General features: G+C 43.9%; 1 protein-coding gene across 1 annotated transcript in view; it reads left to right on the forward strand.

Moving 5' to 3' along the window:
* The first annotated feature begins 6466 nt into the window (after positions 1 to 6466).
* Positions 6467 to 23591, forward strand: part of FAXDC2 (fatty acid hydroxylase domain containing 2) — a 30965-nt gene continuing 13840 nt past the window's right edge. The window contains exons 1-4 of the mRNA XM_005672602.3: positions 6467 to 6546; positions 17865 to 17912; positions 20223 to 20314; positions 20433 to 20536. Of these exons, the coding sequence (XP_005672659.1) occupies positions 17865 to 17912; positions 20223 to 20314; positions 20433 to 20536 (244 nt within the window). The 5' untranslated portion in view covers positions 6467 to 6546. The remainder of the gene's footprint in view (positions 6547 to 17864; positions 17913 to 20222; positions 20315 to 20432; positions 20537 to 23591) is intronic.

Here is a 23591-nt window from a genome sequence, read left to right on the forward strand (position 1 = left end):
ATTTCCAGAGAACTTGGAGTATTTGTGGAACAACGGATTTTATGTTGCACTTAGGCTATTGCAAAACTGGAACAATTGTGTAAACCGCTGATGGCAGGGAGAAGCACCAAAGGAATCAAAGGGTAGGTGGAAAAGAACATAGTCAATAATATAATTTCACATTTTAAGGGAAATGCAGCGACACTGGATCCTTAACTCAACCTGCTGCGCCACAAGGGAACTTCCAAAACGATTGTTTTTGAACTACAGACTATGGAAAGTAAGGCTTGAACACATCTTCTCAGCTGGGGGAGTATAGGTATAAAAAAACAGAAACATTGGTTGCAAAATGGGTCTCTGTAAGAACCAGGCAGGCTGATATCCTTAGCTAGACAAACCTTTCTATTATTACCAATTCTAAGTAAATCTAACAAGGTACATTTCTTAAGCTAGGAAATGTGTAGGAAAAGCTAAAATACATATTTGTGTTTGAAATATTTTAAAAGTGGGGCAGAAGGTAAATGCCTCCAGGCATATAATACCACTCACTCCATGAGCCCAAGTTTCAAAACTCTTTTTTTCTTTCTGCTTTTTAGAGCCGCATCTTTGGCATATGGAAGTGGGAACTATATTCTTTTCCTACACCAGAGCCACAGCAACTCAGGATCTGAGCTGAGTCTGAGACCTACATGACAGCTCACAGCAACACTGGATCCTTACCCAGCTGAGCAGGGTCAGGGATCAAACCTGCAACCTCATGGATACCAGTCGGGTTCGTTATTGCTGAGCCACAACAAGAACTCCCTCAAAATTCTTTTTTTTTTTTTCTTTTTGGCCACACCCTTGGCATATGGAGTTTCCCAGGCTAGGAGTCAGATTAGAGCTGTAGTTGCTGGCCTACACCACAGCCATAGCCACGGAGGATCGGAGCCACGCCTGCGACCTATACCACAACTCCTGGCAACGCTAGATCTTTAACCCACTGAGCAAGGCGAGGGATCGAACCTGCATCTTCATGGATGCTATTCAGTTTTGTTTCCGCTGAGCCACGACAGGAACGCTCCCCTCAAACTTCTTTACATTCCTTAGAGTAATGCTGACATACCTAGATGCCTATCAATTGAGTAATACCGTTGTTACAGTGCCCTTGGCCTCAAGCTTAGCCAGGGTCAGTCGCCTTATTTAATGTTGTTTTTTTTTTATCAGATCATATATATATCTTTACATTCAACTGAAGAGTGCACCCAGCTGGCTTTTTTCCTTGGCATTGGTGGAATTAACTTCCAGCTTTTGAAATATGTTGTCCCCACTTTTCCTGTGTTACAGAAAAACCTTCTGACTTAAAAATTATCAACAGAGCGTCAAACTTCTCGTAAATATAAAGCAGAGATCATGTTCCATGACTAAGCATTTAAGTATTATTTTGGTCTTCTGATTACAATCTGAAAAAACTTTTGATCTCTGACAGAGTTCAGGGAGTTCCCGTCGTGGCTCAGCAGTTAACAAATCCAACCAGTACCCATGAGGACGCGGGTTCGATCCCTAGTTTTGCTCAGCGGTTAAGGATCTGGCGTTGCCTTGAGCTGTGGTATAGGTTGCAGCAAGGCTTGAATGCTGTCCTGCTGTGGCTCTGGCGTAGGCCAGCAGCTATAGCACCGATTGGACCCCTAGCCTGGGAACCTCCACATGCCTCATGTTCAGCCCTAAAAAGACCAAAAAAAAGAAAGAAAAAGATCAGAGTTCATTTTTTAAAATCAAAAGTTCACTTTTTAAAATCCAGAAATAGATATCCTATTATTTTATTTGTAACTCATTTAATTTTCCTTCTCCCCTAGAGTCTACTAAAATAACATTTCAAAATCTACCAATAATAATCATAAAACTGACTTCCAAAGCTGAAGAGTTTCATCAAGATGATCTAACTAGGAGTTTCCTTCGTATCTCAGCGGTTAACGAACCCAACTAGGATCCATGAGGTTGCAGGTTCAATCCCTGGCCTCACTTGATGGGTTAAGGATCCAGCACTGCCATGGGCTGTGGTGTAGTTCACAGATGGGGTTCAAATCCCAAGTTCCTGTGCATGTCGTTTGGGCCAGCAGCTGTAGCTCCAATTCAACCCCTGGCCTAGGAACTTCCATATGTTGTAGGTGCGGTGCCAAAAAGCAAAAAAAATAAAAATAAAAAATGTTCTAACTAATATATTCCCCTAATTTCACAGTAAGTAAATAATTTGGAGTTCCCATTGTGGCTCAGTGGTTAACAAATCTGACTAGGAACCATGAGGTTGTGGGTTCGATCCCTGGCCTTGCTCAATGGGTTAAGGATCCGGCATTGCCATGAGCTGTGGTGTAGGTCACAGACGTGGCTCTGATCATGTGTTGCAGTGGCTGTGGCCTAGGCCCACAGCTACAGCTCCAATTAGACCCCTATCCTGGGAACCTCCATATGCCATGGGTGTGGCCCTAGAAAATACAATAATAGTAATAATAATAATAATTTAGGGTCACTTGGTTCCCAAAGATAGGACCAGGATTTGAGTCTTCTGATTGAGTCCGGGATTGGATTAGATGTTCATCCCGTCAGCTGTGTCTGTGATCCATTTGCTGTGAGCAGGGTGCCATGCTGGTCCTGGCAGATGCACTGCTGAATGAAACAGGCATGGTTCCTGGTCTGGTGTGCTGCACCTGTGGTGGCGGGGCTGGCAATACAGCAAGTGAGCCAGCATTCAGGTAAGAAATAAAAGGATAATGGGAAATTTTGAGAGCTCTCATGATGGAAATTAATGAGGTAAAAATCACAGACAATAACTGGATTGAGGGACGATCTGGGCAGTTACTTAAAGGTCAAAGAAGGCCTCTCTGAGAAGGTGGCAGTTAGGCAGAGATGAAAAGGGATAAGAAGGACACAGCCAGAGAGAAGCAGGCATGAGGATTTGGGAGCAGTAGATTAAGATCAGGCAGAGGATTAGAATGTGTGTGTTAGAGGCAGTGAAAGGAGGGCAGGGTGGCTGCAGAGAGGTGGAGCAAAGGCAGTGTGGCTCCAGAGGAGGCTGGAGAGGAAAGCAGAGGCCAGGTGAGTCAAGGGCTTGGAGACTTTAAACTACACTCTGTTCAAAGTCCACCAGGAAATCCAGAAGGATTTTACTCACAGGAATGAGCTGATCCAATTTATGTTTTTATTTTTTTATTTTTTATTTTTTTGGGCTTTTTGCCATTTCTTGGGCCACTCCCTCGGCATATGGAGGTTCCCAGGCTAGGGGTCGAATCAGAGCTGTAGCCACCAGCCTACACCAGAGCCACAGCAACTTGGGATCCGAGCCGCGTCTGCAACCTACACCACAGCTCACGGCAATGCCGGATCGTTAACCCACTGAGCAAGGGCAGGGACCGAACCCGCAACCTCATGGTTCCTAGTCGGATTCGTTAACCACTGCGCCACGACGGGAACTCCTGCATCTTATTTTTTTAAAGAGTGAAAGCAGATTTATTCCGGGAGACACACACTCCATAGATAGAGCATGGGCCATCTCATAGGTGAGATCCTGTGATTCTTTTGTGTGCATGTGAGACCAGTATTGAGAATCTTATTTTGAAATTCTGTAACATTCTGTAATGTTCTAGGAGCAATAGGACCCAAAGACTTCAAAATAGCTCAGAAGCTTCTAACTAGATGTGTTTGTTATGTGAGTGTAGGCTACAGGATATATTTCAGAATAATTGGCACACAAAATTATAAATCTCAACTCCATGAGAACTGGAAGGGGCCTCAGAGATCCACTAATCCAAGCCTTCATTTTACAGATGAGGAAACTAAGAGAGACCAAGGTTACAAAGCTGGTGGGTGGCCGAGCTCAATTTGAACACAGATCTACCTTCTTCCAGGATCTCAGGACCTCTCCTCCCCTTAAAGGAGATCAGCCAAGGAAGGGGCCATCTTATACAACCTTGAAATAACAAGAAAGCTGAGTGAGACTCAGACATAGAAAGAAGAGAAAACCCAGAGGACCAGGGAGATTCTCATTTGTGCAAACTCCACTGAGGAGCTATTGTGTGCCAGAATTACTAGTGCCATGGAGACACATAAAGCTTCTATTTGACATGGTTACAAAAAACGTTACCTGCTACTCTAGGGAATGTTGCTCACGTAAGCTAAAAAAGTTCAGAGGAGTTCCCAGAAAGGCTCAGCGGAAACGAATCTGACTAGTATCCACGAGGACACAGGTTCGATCCCTGGCCTCGCTCAGTGGGTTATAGGTCCGGTGTTGCCGTGAGCTGTGGTGTGGGCCAGTGGCTACAGCTCCAATTGACCCCTAGCCTGGGAACCTCCATATGACGAGGGTACAGCCCTTCAAAAAAAAAAAAAAAAAAGTTCAGAAACATGAGTTCCTGCTGTGGCACAGTGGGTTAGTGATCCAGCTTTTCAGTGGGCATTGCTGGTTTGCTCCTAGGGCCAGTGCAGTGAGTCAGGGATCCAGCATTGCCGAAGCTGTGGCTAGAACACAGACGTGGCTCTGGCCCTTGACCTTCCATATGCTGCAGGTGCATCCCAAAAAGAAAAAAAAAAGAAAGTTCAAAGAAAAGAACCAGAAGCAGAGTAGTGGGTAGTGGTCAAGACCAGGAAAGATTAGTGGGAAGATTAGTGTAAGCAATTACATGATAATTAGTTATCAGTAAGTATAAGCAATTAGTATACGAATAACAGAAAACAGAAAAAAATTTTCTGCATATAGTGATCAAAAATGTTTGCAACAACTCAATAACAAACAACCCTGCTGAAAAATGGGCAGAAGACCTAAATAAGCATTCCTCCAAAGAAGACAATACAGACGGCCAAAAAACACATGAAAAGATGCACAACATTGCTAATCATTAGAAAAATGCAAATCAAAACTACCTCGTGCCAGTCAGAATGGCCATCATTAAAAAGTCTACAAATAACAAATGCTGGAGAGGATGTGGAGAAAAGGGAACCCTACTGCACTGTTGATGGAAATGTAAATTGGTGCAACCAGTTTGGAAAACAGTATGGAGGTTCCTCAAAAATCTAAAGATAGAATTGCCATATGATCTAGCAGTCCCACCCCCGGGTAGGCATATATCCAGATAAAACTGTAATTCAAAAAGATACATGCACCCCTATGTCCAGAGCAGCACTGTTTACAATGGCCAAGACATGGAAACAACCTCAATGTCCATCGACAGATGAGTGGACAAAGATGTGGTGTGTATACACACACACAAACACAATGGAATATTAGCCATAAAAAAGAATGAACTGTGGAATCTAAAATACAATATAGGAGTTTCCATTATGGCTCAGCAGGTTAAGAACCCAACATAGTCGCCGTTCCATCCCTGGCCTCGCTCAGTGGGTTAAGGATCTGGGGTTGCTGCAAGCCGTGGTATAGGTCATAGATGCAGCATGGTTCTGGCGTTGCCGTGGCTGTGACATAGGTCTGCAGCTGCAGCTGCAATTTGACCTCTAGCCCAGGAGCTTCCATACAACACAGGTGCAGCCATAAAAAATAAATAAAAATAAAACACAACACAAATTAACATATTTACAAAACAGAAACAGACTCACAGATATGACGAACAGATTTCTGGTTGCCAGGAGGGAGATAAGGATTGGGAGTTTGGGATTATCGGAGGCAAACTAGTATATGTAAAGGATGGATAAACAACAAGGTCCTACCATGTAGCATAAGGAATTATATTCAGTATATTGTGATAAACCATAATGAAAAAGAATATGAAAAGTTATGTGTGTGTATGTGTGTATAACTGAAACACTTTGCTGTATAGCAGCAATTAACACATTTTGTAAATCAACTATATTTCAATAAAATATTTTTAAAATAATTCAACCTCTAAAAATAGCAATAATTCTTAGAAAGTTTAAAAATCAGTTCTTTCCCAAAGTTATCACAATTTCACATCATGCGTCATCCTGTATTCTAATTTCCCCTGTTTCGAAGTATAAACTTAACCTCTCTGGGTATTACTTTCCTGCATCTAGACTCAACCATAGTAGCTGATGCTACTCCCTTGGCTGCCCTCAGCAGCAACAGAATCAAAAATGAGAAAATGAAGTCCTCCAGCCCATGGAACCTTTCTATCCACTTGAACTGCCCACTTTCCACTCTTCAACATTATCTGATACCCACGTCTCTTATCAAAAGTGCCTCCTACGGGACAGCAACATTTTAAGTTGAGGAAGATGAAGAAAGTTTGTTGAAAAGAAGGAAAAAAGCCCAGAGTTCAGCCGATGCGCTTTTTCCAGTGCTGGTTTAGATTTCACATTTCCTCTTGGCTTTCAGGAGATGTCCTTTGGCAAAAAGGTGTTTTTGTTTCCAGTCAAAACAGACCCAATTTTTTTTCTCTTGTCACGTGCCTGGCCAGAGCCAGTTGGCTGCTGTAACATGATCACCTTGGCCAGGATCCCAGCACACCCTTGTATTAACAGGGTGAGGCAGCAGCGGCTCAGCAACAGGGCAGCACCTCACACAGGGGCTGGAGGAAGAGAAAGCGGTACCTCGGAGGTGCTGGGAAACAGTCCACTGCAGAGGTGAGTGCAAGCTGGGAAGCCACGCAGGGAAGCTGGTCACCAAGGTCAGGATGTGTCCAAGTTCATTTAAAGTTCACCCTTCTTCCCTCTACCACCTTTCTGTCTTCTCCACTTACAGTACTGGTGACATGTGCCTCTGAACAATGTCCTGGGATGTTACGTTAGTACACAGAGTTCCCTTCATAGCTCACTAATGTCTGAGTCCTCTGCCTGTGTGCGCACCATCTACCTCCTCTGTAGTCTTGTTTTTCTAACATTTGACAGGTAATTCTGTCAAATGGACTGCGTTTGGCTTAAAAAGTCCCAAGTCAGAACTTGAAAATCTGAACTGGAAGAGACTGCCAGGATGCAACTGTGGTTGAATTGCTTCTCCTCTCTAATTTGCTGGGGTCACCTGGAAGGGATGGGGCTAATTATAAGACTTAAAATTGCAAGGACCCAAGATAGATGTGTGGGCTAGGAGATGGACAACCATACCAAAGCTGTTTTGATGCAACATAGAGGGATTTATCAACAGCTCTTCGGTGCTAGACTTTAAGTAAGTGTGGTACACCTCTGAGACACCCACAGAGGTCACTGTGTGAGGGGAATGCAGTGTGCATAGATGGGGTGAGCAACGGACCCGTGGTTTTCAGGGTGCTCATACAGGTCCTGAGAGGCTGAGGCAAGCAAGACAAGACAGACTTGTAGGCTGCTTCAGTTTCATATGCAATTCCAACTACATTTCTCTGGTTGGGATATGAAGATTCAGTTCAATTTAGTAAAGCAAATGTTCTGCTCATTAGCTTCTGACTTTAGAAAGTCTGTAGTGCAGGGACAGGTGCTTAAATGTTCAAGAGCCAGTGCTGGACACATTCTGAGGGCAAAAAGCAAGTCTTCTTTTCCTCTTTCATTTATTTAGCAAAAACTTCCTGAGTATCTGCTACAAACCAGGCTTGTGTTTGGTGCTGTGGATCTCACAGTAAATAAAACAGGCAGGCTTTCAGCCTCATGAGCATGCAGTCAAGTGGGGCAGTTAACTCAAAAAGAGTCTTTAAGTACCCACTGCAAAAGCTGCGAAGGGAGCACTGATAAAACTGTCCAGAGACATTTTTTAATTCCAAAGGTAAATGAGAGTCATTTTTGTCTTGGAGTTTAACTCTTTTCTACATGCATTTCATTGTCTTGAATGAATATCGTAACATAAATGTTACTTCATATTCTCCTCCTACATACTTTCTCCCTTAGAAAAATCAAAGTTATACTATTATGCTACTAAACAGAGCCAAGAAGTAGATCTATTCATCTTTGGATCCCCTGTGGCTAGCATTGTATCCAGCACACAATAAATATTTCTCAAAAGAATGATTAATATCTTAGAAAGCCATTCTCTATTTTACCTTTGGAATTAAAAAAAATAAAAAATAAAAAAAACCACACACACAAACACATCCACAATATCCAATCCATTATTTGTGGCTAACAGAGGCTGACCTTGTTCCTTAGTACCCCTTTACAATTCCAATGCCCCCCATGTATTCACTGACACCAGCACCTTCTATACCTTTGGCTAACTCAGCTGGCATATTAGCACTGAATTCAAGTTCTGCCACTAAATAGCTGTGTAATAATGATTATTTCTATGCCTCCATTTCTTCAAGTGGAAAATGAGTGCATCAGAATAGATGAGCAGGAGTTCCTATAGTGGCTCAGTGGTTAACAAATCCGACTAGGAACCATGAGGTTGTAAGTTCAAAGCCTGGCCTTGCTCAGTGGGTTAAGGATCTGATGTTGCTGTGAGCTGCAGTGTAGGTTGCAGACGCAGCTCAGATCCCGCCTCGATGCTGTGGCTCTGGCATAGGTAGGCCAGCGGCTATAGCTCCAATTAGACGTCTAGCCTGGGAACCTCCATATGCCTCGGGAGTGGCCCAAAAAATGGCAAAAAGACAAAAAAAAAAAGAATAGATGAGCAGTTAAGACCACTTCTCGTTCTTCAATTGGAGACTTGAAAAGAGAAAAAGAAAGGACGCATCATTAAAAGGTAATGATTATAGTACCTTAACATAGTAAATAGTTGATAACTGTTGTTGTTGATTTTCCTCACCAAAACGTCTAACTTGAGCACTATGACTGGCAAACAATGTTGAGGAACTTCTCCTGGTGAAGACACATCTACTCACCATGGTTGGGTTTCTCCTAGAACCCTTCCGACTGACTCTGTGCAGTTAAAACTGAAAGCAAGTCTACTGACATAGGCACAGAAAACAAGCTGCTCTGGCATAAAATATTCAGAAGAATGATAAGGTTGCAGCTGTGTAGTTTAGAGGAATAAATATCTTGGAAATCAGCTTATCGGCCTATTGGCTTAGCAAAGAACAAATGGCATGTTACAAAATGCTTCATTGCTTCTAATGAAATCAGATGTCAACAGATAAATGCTGTGACTTCTGCAGCCAAGGGACATTCCTATCACCAGAAGATAAAGTTACTTTCCCTTTGGCCAGCAGACTTACATGGAGCAAAGGGTTCCAAGGTCAAACTTCAGTATCAGCACCTAATCTCTCAGTCTCAGTGAAACTCAGTTTCCGTGACATGGACATTGTGGGCATCAGCACCTTGCCTTGTGGAATCGACAGAGCTGCCTCCTCCCAGGGTTAAGGTTACATTGTACTGACAGCTGACTTAGTCTCTCTTGTTAATTTTTTTTTTTTTTTTTTTTGGTCTTTTTGCCATTTCTTGGGCCAATCCCACAGCATATGGAGGTTCCCAGGCTAGGGGTCGAATCGGAGCTGCAGCCGCCGGCCTACGCCAGAGCCACAGCAACGCAGGATCCAAGCCACGTCTGCAACCTACACCACAGCTCACGGCAACACCGGATTGTTAACCCACTGAGCAAGGGCAGGGATCGAACCCGCCACCTCATGGTTCCTAGTCGGATTCGTTAACCACTGCGCCATGACGGGAACTCCTCTTGTTAATTTTAATAGCTGGTTAATACTTTACATCCAGCCTCTGTCTCAAAAGACTTTGGGATAGCTTCTAATAAAAGAGTATATAGGAGTTTCCATTGTGGAAACAAATCTAGCTAGTATCCATGAGGATGCCAGTTCAATTCCTGGCCTTGCTCAGCAGATTAAGGATCCAGCGTTGCCTTGAGCTTGTAGTTAGGTCGCAGATGCAGCTCGGATCCCATGTTTCTGTGGCTGTGGCATAGGCCAGAAGATACAGCTCTGATTCAACCCCTAGGATAGGAACTTCCATATACCACAGGCATGGCTCTAAAAAGCCAAAAAGCCAAAAAAAAAAAAAAAAAAGGTATGTACAACAGAACATAAACAGCTTTAGGGGAAGAAAAACTAATTAGAAACCATGACACATACCTTTCATACTATTTTGACTGGGGCCACAGAGAGTGGTACTTTGCTGCTATTACTTTGCCTTTTTTTTTTTTTGAAGGGCTGCAGGTACAACATATGGAAGTTCCCAGGCTAGGAGTTGGATCGGAGCTGCAGATGCTGGCCTACATCACAGACACAGCAATTCAGGATCCAAACTGCATCTGTGACCTACACCAGAGTTCACAGCTATGCCGGATCCTTAACCCACTGGTGAGGCCGGGGATTGAACCTGCATCCTCATGGATACTAATCAGGTTGGTTACCACTGAGCCACAATGGGAACTCCTGCTTTGCTTTTGGACCATGTAAAATTGTTAGAGAAAAAAAAAAGAAGAAACAGGGTCCTTATCATAGTCACTTTTAATAATCTAAGGAAAGCTATGGATCTTTTTACGCTGAAAAATGAGCATAGGAAAATTGCCATAAAAGTTCAGGGGAGGCCAAAACTTCTCAAAGCCCTTGAGGAATTGAAATTAATATGATTTTTTTTTTTTTTTTTTGTCTTTTTGCTATTTCTCTTTTTGCTATTTCTTGGGCCGCTCCCGCGGCATATGGAGGTTCCCAGGCTAGGGGTCCAATCGGAGCTGTAGCCACCAGCCTACGCCAGAGCCACAGCAACGCGGGATCCGAGCCGAGTCTGCAACCTATACCACAGCTCACGGCAACGCCAGATCGTTAACCCACTGAGCAAGGGCAGGGATCGAACCCGCAACCTCATAGTTCCTAGTCGGATTCGTCAACCACTGCGCCACGACGGGAACTCCAAAAATTAATATGATTTAAACTATTGCAAACTACTCTATGAATCTTCAGTGAAATATTTCCCATGAAGGGGCACTGAATTTTTTTAAATTTCTTAATGTTTCTATAATTTTCTGAATAAGTAAAATATACTCAGAGTTCCCGTCATGGCGCAGCAGAAATGAATCTGACTAGGAACCATGAAGTTGCAGGTTCAATCCCTGGCCTTGCTCAGTGGGTTAAAGATCCGGCATTGCCATGAGCTGTGGTGTAGGTCGCAGATGCGGCTCCGATCCTGCATTGCTATGGCTGTGGCGTAGGCCGGCGGCTACAGCTCCAACTGGACCCCTGGCCTGGGAACCTCCATATGCCATGGGTATGGCCCTAAAAAGGACAAAAAGACAAAAAAAATGTGTGTGTGTATATATATATACACACACACACACTCATGGTACAAAATTCAAAAAGCAGAAAATAAGGCACATGATAAAAAGCCTTCCTTCTACCTTATCCCTCAGCCACCCAATTATCACACTAGAAGCCACCACTGTAACCAGGTCCTTGGATATTCCTCCAGCAATAGTCTAATACTTTATGGATTATTATGTGCATACATAAACAGCACACACAAACACACACACACTCGCATATGTTCCACATATTGCTTTTCTCAAGAGTTCTGGAAAGTATACACAAGACTGCCTTATTTCTTTCATGGTTATAGAATATTTCGTTACTGAACGTACTATAATTTATTTAACCCACCCTTTATGACAGATTTTAAGTTGTTTCCAATCTTTAGCCATTAAAAACAATGTCACAACATCCTTGGACATACATCATTTTTTATATACTGGATTATAAAATAGGAAAAACAATCCTGAGATGTGTAATTGAGCATTAAATTTAAATCTGAACTTAACAGGCAACCAAAGCAGAAAAGGTGGGGAGAACCAAAATGGATTGCCTAACTTTTTGCATTCCACAAGTAAGCATACCACTTCTTCCAAAGAGGAAGACTCTGAGCACTAATTTCTCTATAACAGTTTGTCATCTGCATCCTCATAACAAGTGCACTACCATCTGGGGGGAACTAAATAACAGAGTAAAGAATATCTTCAATGGCACTTTTTGGTATTTGTGTGGAAGATTCTTACATTTATCTTGATTTTTTTTTTTAATGAGTATGATACAACTAAAACTTAGCATTCCTTGATATGCTAAACTGCAATCTGGGGGGAGTTCCCGTTGTTGCTCAGCAGTAATGAACCCTACTAGTATCCATGACAATGTGGGTTCCATCCCTGGCCTTGCTCAGTGCCTTAAGGATCTAGCGTTGCCGTGAGCTATGGTGTAGACCAGCAACCTGCAGCTTGGATTTGATGGCTAGCTTGGGAACGTCCATTGACGCAGGTGCGGCCATTAAAAAAAAAAAAAAATGAATTCTTGAGAATTCTTGGGAATCCTTATAAAGTCAGGTTACTAAGGAACATCTATATCAGCGATGTGGGAGACTAGTGTTTACCATAGTTTGGGGCTGAGACGTCTCCTGGAATGCTTGTACAGCTATCCTCTGGAAGCCTCGGGTGGTACACAACACGACCACAAAACACCCAGAACACTCAAGTAAGCAAAGGAATCCTGACTGTGCCCCTGGGTCAGAATAGGGAGTAAAGGCCTACAGCTTCACTCTTCCTTCACAATGAGGTGGAAAAACAGGTTCTCCTGCTGCCTGCCAGGCAACACAGAGAGCTACAGGTGGGAGCAGAGGAGGCAAAGCAGCGGGCCTGGGAGGGTGGGGGTGGTGGGAGAGGGGCTGGGGTGGGGGCTCCATAGTGAGGCTGAAATCCACTCCCCTAGGGGTTGGGTTGACATCACAACAAACATTCTGATGCCTTTTCTTTTTTTCTTTTCTCCCTCCCTCCCTTCCTTCCTCTCTCTCCCTTCCTTCCTTTCTCTCTCTCTCTCCAGCAATGCTGGACCCTTAACCCACTGAGCGAGGCTAGGGATGGTACCTGCATCCTCATGATACTAGTCAGATTCATTTCCACTGAGCCAATGCAGGAACTCTCTGATACCTTTTCTTAAAGGCTGCCTCCCTGTCTGGGTATCAAATGTCCCAGCAATTTTCCCTGACAGGCTTTTCCTCTGAGCTGACTATATCCCTTCTGCTGTGGTAGAATTCACAGTGGAGATGGTGACCATCTTACCGCCTTCCTCTGCTGTCCTAACACCTCAAACCCTTGAAGGCAGTTAGTATATCACCATCCTCTCTTCCTTTGTTCAGCATAAGTATTCTGTAAGAAACATGGGTCAAAGGGAAGGTATATTTCCTAAGTTCATAAACATGCATCTAGAATAATAAAACCAGGAGTTCCCATTCTGACTCAGCAGGTGTAACGAACCTGACTAATATCCATGAGGACTTGGGTTCCACCCCTGGCCTCACTCAGTAGATTAAGGATCCGGCATTGCCATGAAGTGTGGTGTAGGTCACAGACACAACTCAGATCCCACATTGCTGTGGCTGTGGTGTAGCCTGGCAGCTACAGCTCTGATTCAACCCCTAGCTAGGGAACTTCCATATGCCTCAGATGTGGCCATAAAAAGACCAAAAAAAAAAAAAAAAAAGAATAATAAAGCCAAGCATAATCATGCTCAAAAGAATTAAATACCCTTAGAGATATTGGAAGCTGGGTCCCGGCCCTGGCTTGGACATCTACAAACTCTGGGAAGTCACCTGGCCTCCTTTATCTAGGGTCCTTCATCCTTGTCCCATAGCAGGACCTGTAATGCTCCTCTTCCCCAGGTTATGGTTTTATTCGATAAGGACAATAATAGTGTTGGTGAGGATGCAGAGAAACTGGAACCCTCGTACACTATTACTTTTGGGAATTAAATTGGTGTAACCACTTGCCATTCCTCAAAAACTTCACTATAGATACTATACGATCCAGCAATTCCACTCCTAGGCATACATCCAGGAGAAATAAAAATGTGTCTCAACACAAAAGCTTGTGAAAAATTGTTCATAGCTTGGTTCATAATGGCCATAAAATGGAAACAACCCCAATGTCCACAGAAGCAGGGATAAACAAAATATGATATATCCATATGAACGTTATTTGGCGACAGAAAATAATGAAGTACTGATACATGCTATAACATGGATGACCTTGAAAAGATTATGCTAAGTGAAAGAGCCAGGCATAAAGGACCACATATTGTATTATTCCATTATATGAAATGTCCAGAGTCAGCAATTCCACAGAAAAAGAAAGAGGATTAATAGTTGCCAATGTGGGGGCAGAGTGGGGGAGGATAGAGAGACTGGAAATTCATGGCTAAAGGGAGCAGGATTTCTCTTGGGGTAATGAAAACAATGAAGACTGTAGGAGTTCCCATTGTAGCTCAGCAGAAATGAACATGACTAGCATCCATGAGGACACAGGTTCAATCCCTGGCCTCATTCAGTGGGTTAAGGATCCAGCGTTGCTGTGAGCTGTGGTGTAGGTCGCAGATGTGGCTCAGATCTGAAGTTGCTGTGGCTGTGGTGTAGGCCGGCAGCAGCTACAGCTCTGATTCAACCCCTAGCCTGGGATCCTCCATGTGCCAAGGGTGTGGCCCTAAAAAGACACACACACAAAAATAATAGTAATAATAAAATTGTAGTGATGAATGCATAACTCAATATATTAAAAGCTATATAAATGTACACTTATTTATTTATTTATTTTTGTCTTTATGCCATTTCTTGGGCCACCCCCATGGCATATGGAGGTTCCCAGGCTAGGGGTCTAATCGGAGCTGTAGCCACCAGCCTATGCCAGAACCACAGCAACATGGGATCCGAGCAGTGTCTGCGACCTACACCTCAGCTCACGGCAACGATGGATAGTTAACCCACTGAGCAAGGGCAGGGATCGAACCCTTAACCTCATGGTTCCTAGTTGGATTCGTTAACCACTGCACCACGACAGGAACTCCTAAATGTACACTTTAAATGGATAACTTGTATGTGAACTCTATGTCAACAAAGATATATTTTATTTTTATTTTTTGTTCTTATCTAGGGCCACACCCACAGCATAAGGAGGTTCCCAGGCTAGGAGCTGTAGTTGCTGCCAGTCTACACCACAGCCACAGCAACATGGGATCCGAGCCGCATCTGCAACCTACACCACAACTCGCAGTGGCGCCAGATCCTTAACCCACTGAGTGAGGCCAGGATCAAACCTGCAACCTCATGGTTCCCAGTCGGATTTGTTAGCCACTGAGCCATGACGGGAACTCCATCAAAGATATTCATGGTGCGGCAGGTTAAGGATCTGGTGTTATCATAGCAGCAGCTTGGGTTGCTGCTATGGTGAGGTTTTGATCCCTGGCCCAGGAACTTAAAAAAAATATAATTTTTTTTTTTTTTTTTTTTGGTGTGTCTTTTTGCTATTTCTTGGGCTGCTCCTATGGCATATGGAGGTTCCCAGGCTAGGGGTCAAATCGGAGCTGTAGCCACCGGCCTACACCACAGCCACAGCAACGCGGGATCCAAGCCACGTCTGCAACCTACACCGCAGCTCACGGCAACGCCGGATCATTAACCCACTGAGCAAGGGCAGGGACTGAACCCGCAACTTCATGGTTCCTAGTCAGATTCGTTAACCACTGCGCCATGTCAGGAACTCCAAAAAGAACAATTTTAAAGTACCCTCAGCCTCAGCAATGTGGCCAAACATTTGGCTTTTTGCCATGCTAATGAGTGAGAAATAATATCTTACTCTAGTTTTAGTTCACATTTCTCTTATCATGGGGGAGATTCAGCATCCATTCAAGATCCATTGATACTGATTTCTTTTTATCCTATACTAAGTTCCCATGTATACTTTTAGATTGGTTTCCAGACTTTCTAATATATTGTATATGTCTGCCTGCATGCACTAGAACCACATTTTCAATAGTTAAATTTTTATGATAAAACAAGAAGTGTAGATACTCAACAAAAAAGTCAAGCTGGCCAGCAGCTCAAGGCAAGTGAATCCCCAAGCACCTTCCCACCAAATCCAACTACCATCCCAGGCTGGCACCTTAGCAGAGAAGCCAGTTTGGGAGACTTAAGGAAGTAACCTGTTTTGAACAATCCATAATTCCTGCTTCCAATTTCAGCCAAGAACAGGGGATGGGAGTTGGGAGTAGGTGAGAAGGGCATTGTCAAGACCCAACCCCTGCCCCTACACCTCCATTGATGGCCAGTTCAACTCTCTCTCCCACCATCACCTTTACCATCCCACAGCACAAACCTAACTAGCCTGGACTGGCAGTAAGGCCCTCCTCCTCACTGCCAACCTAATCTACTAGGCCAACAGCCCAGGGCCAACAGCTGTTCAATGTTAGTGAGTGAGTGATGTCCTATGGTATTTGTCTTTCTCTTTCTGACTTACTTCACTTAGTATGAAAGTCTCTAGTTCCAACCATATTACTGCAAATGGCATTCTTTTGTTCTTTTTTATGGCTGAATAGTATTTATATCTGGAATCTAATATATGGCACAAATGAACCTTTCCACAGAAAAGAAAATCAAGGACCTGGAGAACAGACTTATGGTTGCCAAGGGGGAGTGGGAGGAAGTGGGATAGATAGGGAACTTGGGGTTAATAGATGTAAACTATTGCATGTGGAATGGACACGCAATGAAATCCTGCTGTATAGCTCTGGGAAATATGTCTAGTCACTTATGACGGAGCGTGATAAGGTGAGAAGAATGTATACATGTCACCATGCTGTACAGTAGAAAATTGACAGAACACTGTAAACCAGCTATAATGGAAAAAATAAAAATCATTATAAAATACATAAATAAATGCTGCTATGGAAAAGTAGGAGGTCCGATTAAATCCGTATTTTTTTTTCTCTCTCAAAAAAAAAAATGTGAGTCTCAGAACCACCTCTGAACAAGTCTGAAATGCCGTTTCTGAGGCTCCACATTAAAATTCTGATTTGGAGTGTAGCCTGGAATCTGATGTGCAGCAAACCCTGGGTGACACTGATGTAGGGCTTCCTGAGGCTCAGCTGGGCCCGTGAACCACATCCTCTGCTTCACTCACCCACTTCACAGTTACCGTGCAGTAAGCAGGTACCATGCCAAGACCCAAGGAAGGACAAGCTCTCTGTATGGCATTTATGGCATTTACCACCTCCAGGCAGGGATCCCATGAGAGGGAAACACTATTATTCACATTTTACCTCTCACGAAGCCGAGGCTCAGAGATTATTTGACCAAGGTCGCATAACTAGAAAGTGACAGATGCAATTGAGATATGACCTTGAGAACAGTGTTAGATTCCAAGCTAATTGTCCTAACGATTTCTCTATAGAAACATGCCTACTGTTTAAATCACATTGAACAGTTTACATAATGCTTCAGTTTCAGTCAGCATTCCAAATCCAGCCCATGTGTGTGATAACCTGACTTCATGGCAGTTAAAGAAGTTTTTGAGTTTCTGTTGTGGCTCAGAGGTAACAAACCCGACTAGTATCCATGAGGATGCGGGTTCAATCCTTGGCCTCACTCAGCCAAGGATGGGTTAGGGATCCGGTGTTACTGTAAGTGAGCCGTGGTGTAGGTCGCAGATGCGGCTCGGATCTGACGTTGCTGTGGCTGTGGTGTAGGCGGGCAGCTGTACCTCTGGTTCGACCCCTAGCCTGGGAACTTCCGTATGCCGCAGTTGTGGACCTAAAAAGCAAAAAGCAAAAAAGAGGTCAACCGAGCAGGTCAAGGAAGAGTCTAGGGTCCTGAGAGCCATAGGCCATTGGCAGTTAGGGTACAGTGGGGGTGCAGAGGACAGAGATTCCTTCTGAATGACATGGGGTCACACTGAGTAAAGCCATTTGTCACAGTTCATCTCTTAGGAAGCCAATTCCAGAGGCAAAATCCTGTGGCCAACCATCCCTCATTGTATTACTGATGCCCAGATCAACTTGGCCTCTGGAGTGCTGGCCCAGAGAGAGATTGGTGGGGTTTTTTGCTTTCGGGGGGGGGGAGGAATTTTGTTTTTTTGTTTTTGTTTTTTTAACTCCCAGGTGATTTTAATGAGTAACCAGTGTTAAAAATTACTGCTAGTCATTCACCTTGACTTTCTCCATCCCCTACTTCCTTGGTTGTATGTGAAAATGACATCCAGACTCAGCTGCGCTTTCTTATTCCAGATGAAGGGAGAAGCTGGAAGGCCACTACACAATGAGAAGCCAAAGCAGGTAAATGCCAGCACCCCACCCGCCAAACTAGAGACAATGCAGCCGGCAGGGTGGGGGAGCCCCTTCCACATCTGCACTGTCAGCATCCCAGACCCCTCCCACAAGATCTGGGGTAGCTTCACTAACGTTAGTGAAGTGCTCACTTCAGTAGCTGAGCAGAATCACTCCAAGCTGCTCTATTATAACTGAAGCCCCTTTGCCTGCCTGAAGGTAGCTGAATAGCCCAACGCTGTCCCACACCAAGGTCTCTTGGCCCTTGGAATGCCCCATACCTCAGGCCTGCAGAATTACCCCCTTTCCACTGCTGCTCTAGGGACAGGAGGGCCCCCTGGAGGCCAGACTGGGGCGGGGAACCAGCTGTTGACCGCAGATAACTTCCCTGCGCATGTCCTGCACTTCACAGAGATCTTTGTCCTGCCTGTGCTCCCTGCACCAAGCCTGCTGGAGAGAGAAAACACCACAATCCCTAAAAAGATATCTAACCCTACACATGAAATTGAGGTTTTAAATTGGACTAAGTTTGATTTGATTAAACTTTAATGAAAGAATCCTAGTGAGCCTGGAAAAGCTCATGAAAACAGTCCTTTGAATCTCAAAACAGGAATCATCTCAAGTCCATGTGTTTTGCAAGCTTCGGGGTGACCTATGAATGGCCTATGTAAAAGAAGAAGTTCCTGTGGTCCTGGAGATCCAGCCCTTGATGGAGTAGAGAGAGGGAGAGATATTGAGAGAGAGAGGTCATTTTCAGAACTCAGAACGCTGATAATTCAAAAACCTTTCCCTGGCCATGAAAGCTACTCACTGACTTCCTTTTGGTCTTTTGATCAAAAGTGGGACAGGGTAATGTAAGAAGGAGAGTCAGTACAGATTCAGGTTGCTCAGAATAGGTCCAATCAAAACGGTCTGCTCTGTCAGATCTCCAGTCTGGGTTGAACATAGTGTCCTATTAGATCAGCTTCCCCTAAACACTGTGTGGCCCAGCTCACTAGGTAGAGAGGAGCCCCAGGCACACAGCTCTGGGGACCCCTCCACTCCAGGCCTCTCCCAAGAAAAAATATGAGCACAGTCCATCTGGGCTTAGAAACATAGGCTGTAATGGCTGCTTGTCATTCCTGTCCATGGAACTATGGGAACTGGTGACACACCTGGCAGCCAGGGACTTCCTCCAGGTCTGGAGTCTTCTGGCTGACCGTCCAGCTTGCAATGACTGCTGTTTCAGGTGACACAGAAGGACCTTCCCACGGGAGTTCCTGTCATGGCGCAGTGGTTAACGAATCCGACTAGGAACCATGAGGTTGCGGGTTCAGTCCCTGCCCTTGCTCAGTGGGTTAACGATCCGGCGTTGCCGTGAGCTGTGGTGTAGGTTGCAGACACGGCTCGGATCCCGCGTTGCTGTGGCTCTGGCGTAGGCCGGTGGCTACAGCTCCGATTTGACCCCTAGCCTGGGAACCTCCATATGCCATGGGAGCGGCCCAAGAAATAGCAACAACAACAACAAAAGACAAAAAAAAAAAAAAAAAAAAAAAAGAGACACACACAACAACAACAACAAAAAAAAAAAAAAAAAAAAAGGACCTTCCCGGGATTGCCAGAGGGCTGTTCTTTGCCCCAAGACTTGCTCAGCGTCATGTTCAGCTGGCAGCCCAAGCTAATCTACCTGCAAGGCAGAGGAATTACTACAAGTCAGAACATGTGTTTATTCACACTCCTCTTCAAGGGCAAAAGGGTGATGGGGACGGGAAGGTAGGCCTGGCCCTTGAACACACTGAAGTCCCTGTGTTTTTATCAAGGATTCTGCAGGTCCTCCTGTGATGACTGTCCCAGCCTTGCCTGCCCATTGGAATTAGCCAGGGAGCTTTAAAAATCAGGGAGGCCCAGGCCCCACCCAGAGACTCTTACGTAATTGGGCTGGGGAGGAGCCTGGACACAGATTTTTAAAAAGCTCGTAGGTGATTCCAATGTGTAGAATATTGGCATCTCTGTTCAACAAGACGACGGGTAATGAAATCACATCTCTGGGAAGTCTCACCTGTCCTCTGGGTGATAAGACTGCCTGCTAATTACTCAAGGTCAGGTTTGCTCTCTTCCCTCCCCCACCCTCCAGCTCTAACTTTCATACACACCCCCCGCACAATGCCTGAGAGCTCTTGATAAGGAAGAGCCTCCCATGCAAGCCAGGACCAGGTCAGCAGAAGTTCCTGCTGGCGTGACTGGGATCCTAAAGGTTCCAACTCACTGCTGGGCCTTGGCAGTGAGTTGGGTGGGAAGGCAGGAGGCTTGCTGGGGCTGACGCTGGCTTGTTCTCTCTAGGAAGGACACGTCTGGGGCTCCATGAGGAGGACGGCCTTCATCCTGGGCTCTGGCCTTCTCTTGCTGGTAGCCTTCTGGAACTCAGTCACATGGTGAGCTCTAATTCAGAACCTGGGGGCCGCCCAGAGGAGTCAGGGGGCAGAGCATGGATTTAGGGATCTGTGTGCCCACCAGTCTTCATCCAGAAACATGAGTGAATTTTTTTTTAAGGCATCTTCAGAGATTCTGGGGAGCTTCTGGCTACTTTTGGCAAGCCCAGTGGGAGAGGCTGCTGTCTACATTTGAAGGGAAGGAGTGGACCCTCTTCATTCTAGGTAAGAGTCCCAGACCGCTAGTGCTTAGGGTTGAGTACATGGTTATTGCTTACTTCTCCTTCTTTTATTCTGTCCTTTACTTTGGTACTTCACAATTTATTATTGCAAGGAATGAGGATTTAAAATTTATGTCAGTGATAATCCCAAAGATTGCTAAACTTTTAAGTTTAAATAGGTCCCATTTGTTTATTTTCGTTTTTATTGTTATTACTCTAGGAGGTGGAGCTGAGAAGATATTTCTGTGGTTATGTCAGAGTGTTCAGCCTATGTTGTCCTCTAAGAGTTTTACAGTATCCAGTTTTATATTTAGGTCTTTAATCCATTTTGAATTTATTTTTGCGTATGGTATTAGGCAGTGTTCTAATTTCATTCTTTTACATGTAGCTGTCCATTCTTCCCAGCACCACTTATTGAAAGGACTATCTTTTCTTCATTGTGTATTCTCGCCTCCTTTGTCATAGACTATTTGACTCTAGGTGTGTGGGTTTAATTCTGGGCTTTCTATCTTGTTGCACTGATCTATATTTCTGTCTTTGGGCCAATACCATACTGTTTTGATGACTATAGCTTTGTTGTATAGTCTGAAGTCAGGGAGCCTGATTCCTCCAGATTCATTTTTCTTTTCTTTTTCTTTTTGACTTTCTGTCTTTTTAGGGTTGCACCTGTGGCATTCGGAGGTTCCCAGGCCAGGGGTCCAATCAGAGCTGTAGTCTCTGGCCTATACCACAGCCACAGCAATACTGGATCAAAGCTGCATCTGTGACCTACACCACAGCTCACAGCAACACCACAGATCCATTTTTCTTTCTCAGGATGGCTTTCACTATTCTGGGTCTTTTGTGCTTCCAAACAAACTTTTAAATGTTTTGTTCTAGTCATGTAAAAAATTTCCTTGGTAATTGCATTGAATGTGTAGATTGCCTTGAGTAGTATAGTCATTTTGACAATATTGATTCTTCCAGTCCAAGAGTATGGCATATCTTTCCATCTGTTTGTGTCAACTTTGATTTCTTTCATCAGCATGTTATAGTTTTCAGAGTACAGGTATTTTGTCTCTTTAGGTAGGTTTATTCCTAGGTATTTTATTCTTTTTCTTTTTCTTTTTTTTTTTTTTTTTGGCTTTTTGTCTTTTTAGGGCCATACCCATGGCACGTGGAGGTTCTCAGGCTAGGGGTCATATTGGAGCTACAGCTCCTGGCCTATGCCAGAGCCACAGCAACGCAGATCCAAGCCGCATCTATGACCTACACCACAGCTCATGGCACCACTGGATCCTTAACCCACTGAGTGAGGCCAGGGATTGAACCCACAACCTCATGGTTCCTAGTCGGATTCATTTCCACTGTGCCAAGACAGGAACTCCTCTTTTTCTTTCTTTTCTTTTTCTTTTTTTTTCTTCTTTTTTTGGTCTTTTTGTCTTTTAGGGCTGCACCTGTGGCATATGGAGGTTTCCAGGCTAGGGGTCCAATTGGAACTGTAGCCACCAGCCTACTGCAAGAGCCATAGCAACTTGGAAACCAAGCTGTGTCCTCATGGATGCTAGTTGGATTCACTAACCACTGAGCCACAATGGGAACTCCAGTATTTTATTCTTTTTGATGCAACGGTAAATGGGCTTATTTCCCTAATTTCTTTGTGAACTTTCACTGTTAGTGTATAGAAATGCAGTCAATTTCTTTTTTTTCGTTTCCACTGCACCATGATGGGAACTCCGAAATGCAGTCAATTTCTGTGTATTAATTTTGAATCCTGCAACTTTACCAAATTCATTGACGAGCTCTGTTTTCTGGTAGCATCTTTAGGATTTTCTAGGTATAGCATCATGTCATCTGCAAATAGTGATAGTTTTACTTCTTCCTTCCTTTCCAATTTGGATTCCTTTTATTTTTTTTTCTTCTCTGATTGCCGTGGCTAGGACTTCCAAAACTACATTGAATAGTAGAGGCAAGAGTGGACATCCTTGTCTTGTTCCTGATCATAGTGGGAATTCTTTCAGCTTTTCACCATTGGGAATGATGTTAGCTGTGGGTTGTCATATATGGGCTTTATGTCATATATGTTGAGGTAGGTCCCCTCTATGCCCACTTTCTGGAGGGTTTTCTAATCAGAAATAGGTGCTGGATTTTGTTAAAAGCTTTTTCTGCATCTATTGAGAGGATATGGTTTTCGTTCTTCAGTTTGTCATTGCAGTGTATCACACTGATTGATTTGTGGATGTTGAAAAAACTCCTGCATCCGTGGGATAAATCCCACTTGATCATGGTGTACAATCCCTTCAATGTATTTTTGGATTCAGTTTGCTAGTATTTTGTTGAGGATTTTTGCATCTATGTTCATAAGTGATAGTGGCCTGTAATTTTCTTTTTTTGTGGTATCTTTGTCTGGTTTTGGTATCAGGGTGGTGGCAGCCTCATAGAAGGAGTTTGGGAGTGTTCCTTTGAAATTTTTTGGAATAGCTTCAGAAGGATAGGTGTTAGCTCTTCTCTAAATGTTTGATAGAATTTGCCTGATGCCATCTGGTCCTGGACTTTTGTTTGTTGGAATTTTTAAAATTTGTTTTTATTTGTATTTATTTTTTTGTCTTTTTAGGGCTGCACTCATAGCATATGGAAGTTCCTAGGCTAGGGGTCAAATTGGAGCTGTAGTCGCTGGCCTACGCCACAGCTGCAGCAACTTGGGATCTGAGCCACATCTGCAACCTACACCACAGCTAATGGCAATGCTGGATCCTTAATCCACTGAGCAAGGCCAGGGACTGAATCTGCATCTTCATGGCTACTAGATGGGTTCATCAACTGCTGAGCCCTGATGGGAATTCCACAAGTTTTTAAATTACAGTTTTCAATTTCAGTACTTGTGGTTGGTCCATTCATGTTTTCTATTTCATCTTGGTTTAGTCTTGGAAGATTGTATTTTTCTAAGAATTGGTCCCTTTCTGCTAGGTTGTCCATTTTATTGGCATGTAGTTGCATGTAGTAGTCTCTTATGAGCCTTTGTATTTCTGTGATGTCTGTTTTAACTTTTTTTTTTTTTTTTGTCTTTTTGTCTTTTTGTC

The sequence above is a fragment of the Sus scrofa genome, chromosome 16 (genome assembly GCF_054392235.1).
Source record: "Sus scrofa isolate SSC_HxYL_T2T_F1_AM1 chromosome 16, Sscrofa_HxYL_maternal_Yorkshire_Landrace_v2.0, whole genome shotgun sequence".
Lineage (NCBI taxonomy): Eukaryota > Metazoa > Chordata > Mammalia > Artiodactyla > Suidae > Sus > Sus scrofa.